This window comes from Chanodichthys erythropterus, chromosome 3 (genome assembly GCF_024489055.1).
Source record: "Chanodichthys erythropterus isolate Z2021 chromosome 3, ASM2448905v1, whole genome shotgun sequence".
NCBI lineage: Eukaryota > Metazoa > Chordata > Actinopteri > Cypriniformes > Xenocyprididae > Chanodichthys > Chanodichthys erythropterus.
Genome location: NC_090223.1, coordinates 38,710,910 through 38,720,032, shown reverse-complemented (window position 1 = coordinate 38,720,032; position 9,123 = coordinate 38,710,910). Strand labels below are relative to the sequence as shown.

Genomic DNA, 9,123 nt, shown 5'->3' with positions numbered 1-9,123 from the left:
GGGTTAGGGTTAGATTTGCTGGTAAAGAAACATTTCTTCTCAATGCTGAAAACAGGTGTGCTGCTTAATGAATAGAAATTAGAAATTTCTTTTGGAAAAATGTTTGGAAAACATTTTTTGGGAAAAATGAATAAAGTCTTTATTAATAAATGTATACACACACATATATATATATATATATATATAGTGTGTGTGTGTGTGTGTGTATATATATATTTATTAATAAAGTTTTTTTTGGAAAACTGAATTTTATTAATAAATATATACATATAAATATATACACATATCGATATCTATCTATCTATATATATATATTCATTCTATAACTCTATAAAACAAAGGTTATTTGACAAAGGGATATATTTTTGATCAGTTCATTAAGTTTTGTGCTATTCTGTCATAGAAAACAAGGTCAGCAAACATTGCAGATGCTTTAATGTTTTGTAGTCATCCTGTCACACTTATGTGCACAACTTTAGCAGTGAAGTTACAGAATACATTGTAATATTGCTTACTTCCATAAACACGTTATAATAATGATTTCCGCTATCATATCTTTTGCTTTTCATTTCTTATCGACAGCTGATTCTTGCAAGCACGATCACTGGGGTCATTTGTGAGATAATACAAAGTTAACACGTTCATCTTTCTATGTTGTGTTGCTTTCCTTTCCTTTATCGGATATGTCCATGTCTTTTTGTATACTATCTAATTCATAGCTCTCATCCTCCATCACCACAGCTTTCCACGATTCCTGATGAAGCTTTTCGTTCCTTTCAGTTATCTGTGCTGACGGGGGGACTGTTGCCACCAGAGCAGGAGGAAGATGTTTGAACTCCTCCTCATTTATATCAAAATACTTCATTTTATGATCAAGCACCCACCAGCGTCCTGCAAAGCCCACATCCAGCACACGTTTTGGCAGCTCTGTCCAGGGCACAGAGATTGCTGAACAACGCGCCTCATACAGGCTGGCCTCAGAGTTGTAGTCTGTGTAATAAGCCAAAGAGGCAATGCCCAAACTGACATAGTGCAGCCTGCCCTCATTTCGCAGTTTCACAATGGTCTGGACATGTCCATCTGAGGTGCCACTGCGTATCCATGGTGACAGGAGAGCCAGACGGTTGGAGGTTTCTAGCAGGCTGGTCTCAAAGGAACCATCGTCCGGGTTGGTGTAACAGCAGGCGTACATTCCTCCCATAAGACCCAGGTACACTGAAGCTTTGAGGGGTTGCTCCCGGGCCCCCAAAACTGCCTCACGACAAGCCTCCTTATAATCACTTAAAAGACTACGGCACCATACACCTAAAAACAGTGAAGAAAATAGCAGATCTTGATTAACATTCAAAAAATACAATTTTCTTATTGTCACAATGTACGTGAAATAATGCAGCAATAATAATAATAAAATATAGCATGCAATACGGAAGCATCTTAGTGTTAGCAAAAACAAAAAATAGTTAGCAAACTAGTAACGTACAAATACAGTTGTATTTCTGTAGATAAATTTAACACGCCTGCATTGCAGTAAATTCAGATGATAACTAAAAGAAATGTAAACTTGACTCACTTGACTGACCACCTAAAGGTAATATGAACACTATCTTTCTGCTTATGTCAGAAGGAAAAAGAATAAGTGTGGCTTAATCTTACCTGCGCGACTGTTTATCAGTCTTTGCCATCTTGTGCCCTTGGTTGTCACAGTGGCTGCTGTGGAGCACCATCTCTTCAGCAGCCACGAGGCGGCCATGTTAGCAAATGAACTCACGAAGTGTTACAGTTCACAGTTCACGGCGGATATAGCACAGGAAGAGCTTTCAGCAGACAGTTTCAAGACTGGCCCGACGCAGTAACGGTGGCGGCGGTGAAACTGAAACTGATGAGCCAAAATGGCGAGACGCACAGTACGTGAAATGTTATTGGTCCGGTCGGGAAACACAAAATTCCTTTTTCCGTTCCACGTTAAACACCAAACAATAAAACAAAAGAAGGGAGGGTATGTTTTGTTTACCTAATGTTTTTTAAAGCTTTTTATCTTTAGACAATTTAATTGATATGAGGTATTGCTAAATTTCTTTTATAAAAGCAAAATAAAGTGGTCTATAATTGGATCTGTGAATGTGGAATTTGGCAAGCGAATATGAATTTATTGTACAAGAAAATTTCATATACGTCTGTATTAATAAATATGTTTGTCACAAGTATTTAATTATTACATAACAGTCAGAAAATTGTATTTATTTTATCATAAGTAGTCAACAACAATAATAAAAACAATACACAGAGGTTTTATTTCATAACCTATTGGTTTAAGATATAATACAACATGCCTTGACGATCCTTCATTTTGAGCCATCAATATACTGTAAAAAAAAATATGAACAGGTAAAAACATAAACGGTTTTAATTCCGGCTTTGTTCCGGTCACGTGATCATGTTTTGACGCATCCTGCAGGTGACGTGGAACATGGGGACGATAACGGTAAATCCCTGTGTATTAAGACGGTATCAAACCCACTCTGGCTACAATAGAATCGGTCAATGATTTTTAAAATATCAGTTCATTAAAATATACGGTTAAAAAGCATCCGAGCTGACGAAACCATTATTTTTGTTTTACCTGCTAGCTTAAAACAAGCTCGACTGTTGAAGTTTCCAGAAGGAGTCAGCGTTGGCACACTGCAGGATTACCATATTGTAGCAGCCAGGTGAGTGAGTTAGTCAAAATCTGATGTGATTTTAGTGCTGACGGCTGTCGAATGATAATGTTTATGCTCTTTCCCCTCGCAGATAGTATTCTTATGAGAGCTCCCTGAGATCTCCAGTCATGGCTAGTCCAGATGATCTACAGTTTCAGGGTAATTGTGCCTCTGATATGTGCCACTTTGTTCTTGTCTTTCTGTCTCTCTGCTTTAATCTTCATCCTGCACGTTTCCAGAGTTTGAGGAAGCCGCAGATCTCCTGTCTTCAAATCCTGGAGCTGCAACCCTCAGCATCTCCAGCTCCAGCATTGCTGCAGCCTCCTCTGGAGAAGTTAAAGTGGATCTGTCAGACGATGAAGACAACCAGCAAGAGAGTTCAGAGGTGAGCTGCAGAACAAAACGGGGAAATTAGCTCACAAGTGGCTGCTTATTTCACATGCCTCTTATTTTACAGTCAATGGGTTAAACCAGTTTGTTCATTGTTCCCACAGCTGCTTGCAGGCGAAAAACAAACTGGTGGTTTTTGGACGTTTGAATACTATCAGTCGTTCTTCAACGTAGATACAGTGCAGGTACATTGTTTTCTTACTTCTGGCATTTTTTTATAACCCTTGTATTATATTAAAAATCTGGGTAAGACCACATTGATGTGTGGGTCAGTTTGACCCTAACTAGATTCAGTATAATTTACCAAAAATTACACTATGGGGTACAAACGGTAAAACTTTAACATTAACCACACATACATATGATTTTTTTTAAAAACATTTTTCACACAAACTGTACATTTTACAGTATTGTAACTTTTTAAAAACTATTTTAAAAACATTTTTACATTTTAAATTGTGGAAAAGCATCAGGGTTGCCAGGTTTTCACAACAAAACCTGCTTAACTGCTCTTCAAAACTAGCCCAAAACTAGCCCAATCGCATTACAAGGGGGTCCCATAGTAAAAAATCACCGTCTGGGGGGTAAAATTTGCATCTTTGGCGGGACTCCACAGGTAAAATTTGCATTCCAGGGACTAAATAACACGTTATTTTGGCTCGATTCAACCTTGGCAACCCCAAAATCTGGGTTTGTTTCCCAGCAAAATTAACATGCAGGGAACTGACATAAAAGTATGCCATCATAACAAGTCTCTTCAGATAAAAGCATCTGCCAAATACATAAATATAAATAAAAGGGTAGTTGAGAAACAGACATAACAAAATACATCAAAAATAAGTATTTTCATTTTGCTTCTGTGCAAATTGACCCACAAACATACTGTTGTAAAGAAATTTTTGTTTGCTGATTCCAAATGAATCTGCAACATAATTTTAGTCTTGATATCTCATATCTTGATAAATTACTAATATTTTAAAGGGAGATCCTGGTTGCTTGGTCATTTACCTACTTGGAGCTATCACATTCAAGTGTGAACATCAACAACTCGAGTGCCCTAGTAATTATTAGTGGTCACCATTGTTCTCTTGCATACTTATTATTATTATTCCACACAAAACTTTGACACGCTACTCCTCCCGTTTGTCATAGACCCATGAATGAGGTGTCAAATCGTGCAGATTATTGAGGAAAGGTGTGCTGTGACATTTATAAGTGATTAGGTGTATGATGTTCGCCCGGCGGGCGAAAAAGTGAGCAAAAATGTCCCATAGACTTAACATTGAGCATTGCGACAGACTTTGACGGGTCATAGCTCCAAGCAAGGATTTTGTAGAAACATGTAGGTTACCACATTTGAAGAGGCTGGCAGGCTCTGTCAGAACATACCTCAAAATGGGGTGTAAGTTGTACTCCTGGGGTGTAAGAGCCACCCAAAATCGGTCCATTGACATACTATGGAGAATGGAATGCCCATTGTGCATGCATGCTTTTCCTATTATGGAAACTTGCATAGGGATTTTGTATTGAACATAACTCTGGATCACAGTGTTATAGAGACAGGGGGGTGGGCTCATTTAACTCAAGCAACCAATCAGTCTCCAGGATCAATGTGAAGCTATCAAGACATGCCCTAGCAACCATTTAGAGCATAGAGCATAGACTTCTATTGAAAAAAATCAAAGGGATATCTTTAGATAGAAGTGTCATAGAAACGTAAGGGTGGTCTTGTTTGACTCAGGGCAGCAAACAGCCAATCACAAATCACCTTAACTACTTCTTAGCTAGGCCTTAGCAACCCAAATCCAAAGAAGGATATCTTCAAATCTGAATGTCATAGAGGCATGGGGGTTGGTTTATATCATTCATACTGACAAGCAGCATTTGGAATATCATCACTGGTAGCTGCCAATCCACACCCTAGCAGCCATTTAGTAAAACACCTAAATCTCTGCATCAGAACATCGTATAGAGATGGGGATTGGCTCTTTTGGCTCATGTTAGCAAACTGGACTTCCAACTTGTTACACATGCTAGCAGTGAATAGCTACATGTTAATAGCATTTAGTTTACCATTAAAACATGATTAATAAAAGTCAAAATGTGCTAGCATCATGCTAGCAACATGTTAGCATCTTACTAAAAACATGCACAGTGTAGTGGGCAGTATAGTTGCGCACAACAAGCACCACTATCATTTTCTTCAGGAAATGTACATGTCTAGTTGTATGTGATGTTGTCTTTATTATTGTAGGTGCTGGATAGGATAAAGGGGTCAGTTATGCCTTTGCCAGGAAGGAATTTCGTCAAACACAACATTCGAAGTAACCCTGATCTTTATGGTAATGTACCATGTTATTTTTAATCTCACAGAACAAACCTTCACAGCACACCCAAACAATTTCTTTATATTTGAGTGTATTTTTCCTTTCCTGGATTATTATGAAACTCTCAGACAGTTTAGTTTTTGTTTTCCTTCCCCTGTCAGGTCCTTTCTGGATCTGTGTGACTCTAGTGTTCTCAGTGGCCATCAGTGGAAACCTCTCCACATTTCTGAGTGAGATGGGAGACACAGATTATCACTACAGACCTGAATTCCACAGAGGTGAGAGGGCGGTTGGGATGGGATTTTGTAGAGAATGATTCTGCTTCTGATTTCCTAATGATTTTTAGTCATTTAAACTGGGATAGTTCACCCAAAAATGAAAATTCCGTCATCATTTACTCACTCAAGTTGTTCCAAACCTGTATGAATTTCTTTGTTCTGCTGAACACAAAGGAAGACATTTGGAAGAATGTTTGTAAGCAAGCAGATCTCGCCCCCCATTGACTTCCATAGTAGGAAAATATTCATTTCTGGGTGAACTAACAATTTAAAAGTAATTGGACCTAACGATATATTCTACAAAATACATTAAACTAAAATAATAGAACATTTTGTTAACATTTGTTTTTAATTCATATACATTAACTACATATTAATATATGAACATCCAATCAGATTTGAGGTTCAGTGAATCTAAACCCTCAACTAATTCGAGTCTTTTCATTCGATTCATTAAAAAGCACCAAGTCATGTAGCACTTCTGTTTCTGTCAATCGCTTATGGATATACTAAAAGAAGGATTTGTTCTGTTTTAGTCTCAATTGCAGCAGTCGCTGTGTTCCTCTATGCATGGCTGGTGCCTCTAGGAGTTTGGGGCTTCCTAACGTGGCGTCAAAGTGTTGAGAGACAGATCAGCGGTTACACATTTTTAGAGACTGTTTGTGTCTACGGCTACTCTCTCTTCATTTATATCCCTACCTCGGTAAGTTTGAGATAATGTACAAAAACACATCATCAGGCTTCATCATGTTAGACCTAATAAGTCATACTTGATCTCTGTTTTTAGATATTATGGACCATTCCCTTATACTGGCTCCAGTGGCTGTTGATTGTCATTGCCATGGTGATCTCTGGCTCTGTGTTGGTCTTGACATTCTGGCCAGCTGTTCGCGACGACACAAAACTAACGGCTTTCAGTACCATGGCAGTTATAGTGTCACTTCATGCCCTTCTGGCTGTTGGCTGCAAGGTGAGAGAAACTCTTCAAATTAATATTCCAGGTCAAATACACCTTAAAAGCAATTAGCTACATCACAGAAAATAATTTTTACTCATCTTTGAGTGGTTATGTTTCTTAAATTGGCGTTTCAAGGTTGGATAATTTTTCTAGGAGCAACTACTGGCTATGTGTTACCGTAATTCCTGATATACATATGTGAATATGAAGTGAAAATAGGCAAGTTTACTTTTATCACTGGTTACGGCATGAGTTGAGAGACTGCATATTATTTTGCACAGACACAGACTCTTTCACACCAGTCTTATGCTAACACTTTTAATTTGAGACAGTTTGAAAGCACGGGAATAAACATTTTAAGATTTGCTTTGTGCTTTCTTTCAAGTCTGTCACTTTTTACAAATCAAATGATGAGTCCATATTATTTTCTGTGGCAGTTGACAACTACAGGTGCTGTTGATAGAGCTTGAGTGATTTATAATCTGGCATACACTACTGTTCAAAAGTTTGGGGTCAGTATTTTTTTTTTTGAAGAAATATGTAAGATTTCTTTTATTCAGCAAGGTCATATTAAATGGATCAAATGACAGTAAATGCAATTTCAGTGTTACAGAATATTTCTATTTCAAATAAATGCTGTTCTTTTTAATGTTTTGTACATCAAAAAATGCACCATGAATATTAAGCAGAACAACTGTTTTCAACATTGTTAATAATAAATGCTTATTGAGTGGTAAAACATATCAGAATGATTTCTGAAGGATCATGTGACACTGGAGTAATGATGCTGAAAATTTAGCTTTGACATGACAGGAATAAATTACATTTTATAATATAAAAAAGTTAATTTAAATTGTAATATTTCAAATACAGTAAAAAAACAAACAAAACTGAAGTCTCTTATGTAAGCACAAGAGACTTCTATCAAAAACATTATCAAATATTTTCGACCCCAAGCTTTTGAACGGTAGTGTATCCTTTGAGATCGACTGAAATACATGTAGCATAAACAAACTCCCCTTCCAATTGCATGTGCATTTTCATTAATTCTTTTTTTCTGGTACAATGACACCATCCATTATGACACTCAGCTTTAGTATTTAATACATTTCTTCTCTCGTTTTAGCTCTACTTCTTCCAAACGGCAACGTACACAGGATCATCACACTCCGGGCAACAGATAACCCCATCCTCAAATCACACAGCACTTAACGTAGGAAAACCTCAATGACCAACTGAATGGGAACCTTGGAGTCTTTAGATTCAAAGGACATGGAAAATGCAATGAAGGAGTTCTCATAAGTGTGCTAATGCTAGACGCACACATGCATTCCCAGCAAGCCTATCGAAAGTGTTGCCAGTCTGTATCTAACTTAGCAGATGAAATAACCTCCCTCAGATCAAAAGTGAAATCACAGTAATGATTTACTGATGACTTTAGTTTGTAGTATTTTTCTTGAAAACATTACCTTTAATTTGATAGGGTGTTGTCCATTTTTGTATTTCTTTCATTCAAAAATTAAGTAATTTAAAAGTGTGATCTTGCATTACTGTGAACTGATTTGAGGTTTGCCTTATAACGCCTGACTGCTTTCTTTCCTTTCAAGACTAGTTTCTCCCTGTTCTGTAAATTGAGAGGAAGTACCTGTATTGAGTATTTAATTTTGCTTTCCTGGGCAGTTTTCTGTTTGATGACACTGTGGATTAAAATCATTATTGTCAGGGTGGACCTTTTCATTTTGAGCTTGTTTGGTATGAATGGATATGAAACTCTTACTTTAGGCTATACATTTCTAAATAGGTTTGCTTTGTGCTTATGTAAGTCAAGCTCTTAAAGGGTTAGTTCACCCAAAAATTTAAATTCTGTCATTAATTACTCCCCCCTCATGTCGTTCCAAAACCGTAAGACCCGTTCATCTTTAGAACAAAAATTATATTTTTGATGAAATCTGAGAGCTTTGTTCCTCCATTCACAGCTATGCAACTAACAAATTGACGCTTCAAAAAAGTTCATAAAAAAAAAAAATCAATATGGTTCGGGCAGTTTAGTCCAAATTTTCTGAAGAGACGTGGTCGCTTTTTATGATGAACAGATTTAATTTAGGGTTTTACTCACATATAAACATTCATCAACTCACACATCAGTCGTGGTAAACTGAAACTCAAGCATGTTTGCTTGATGCCTGTGAAAACCAACAAGGTTCATTCTTGTGTGTTACGCAGCATGTTTGAGCTTCCACAAGACGTTTGTTCTCACTCGTCAAGCAGGTTCGGTTGAGCTGTTTGTTTGCTGATCAATGTTTATATGTGAATAAAAGCTTAAATCATATCTCTTTGTCATATAAAGCAATTAAGTCTCTTCAGAAAATTTGGATTAAAGCACTCAGTTCATATGGATTAGTTTTATGATCTCTTTATGAACTTTTGTGTGTCAAATTGCAAATAGACTGTCAATGGAGGGACAGAAATCT

The 9,123-nt window shown here is 37.1% G+C and overlaps 2 protein-coding genes across 3 annotated transcripts; one reads left to right on the top strand and one right to left on the bottom strand.

Annotated features, from left to right (window-relative positions):
- Positions 1–309: 309 nt before the first annotated feature.
- timm29 (translocase of inner mitochondrial membrane 29) lies at positions 310–1,834 on the bottom strand. Its single transcript, XM_067375157.1, has 2 exons — positions 1,654–1,834; positions 310–1,305 (listed from the first exon to the last, which is right to left on the bottom strand). The coding sequence occupies exons 1-2, from the start codon at positions 1,748–1,750 to the stop codon at positions 650–652; spliced, it is 753 nt and encodes a 250-aa protein (XP_067231258.1). The 5' UTR covers positions 1,751–1,834; the 3' UTR covers positions 310–649.
- A 580-nt stretch (positions 1,835–2,414) lies between these two features.
- yipf2 (Yip1 domain family, member 2) lies at positions 2,415–8,727 on the top strand. 2 transcript variants are annotated; one of them, XM_067375139.1, is made up of 10 exons: positions 2,415–2,482; positions 2,628–2,708; positions 2,791–2,858; positions 2,939–3,084; positions 3,194–3,274; positions 5,344–5,431; positions 5,578–5,694; positions 6,231–6,397; positions 6,482–6,664; positions 7,779–8,727. In XM_067375139.1, the coding sequence occupies exons 3-10, from the start codon at positions 2,828–2,830 to the stop codon at positions 7,881–7,883; spliced, it is 918 nt and encodes a 305-aa protein (XP_067231240.1). In that variant the 5' UTR covers positions 2,415–2,482; positions 2,628–2,708; positions 2,791–2,827; the 3' UTR covers positions 7,884–8,727. The 2 variants fall into 2 exon arrangements, with proteins under 2 accessions (XP_067231240.1, XP_067231250.1); XM_067375149.1 differs by having other exon boundaries at positions 2,463–2,537.
- The last annotated feature ends 396 nt before the right edge of the window (positions 8,728–9,123 follow it).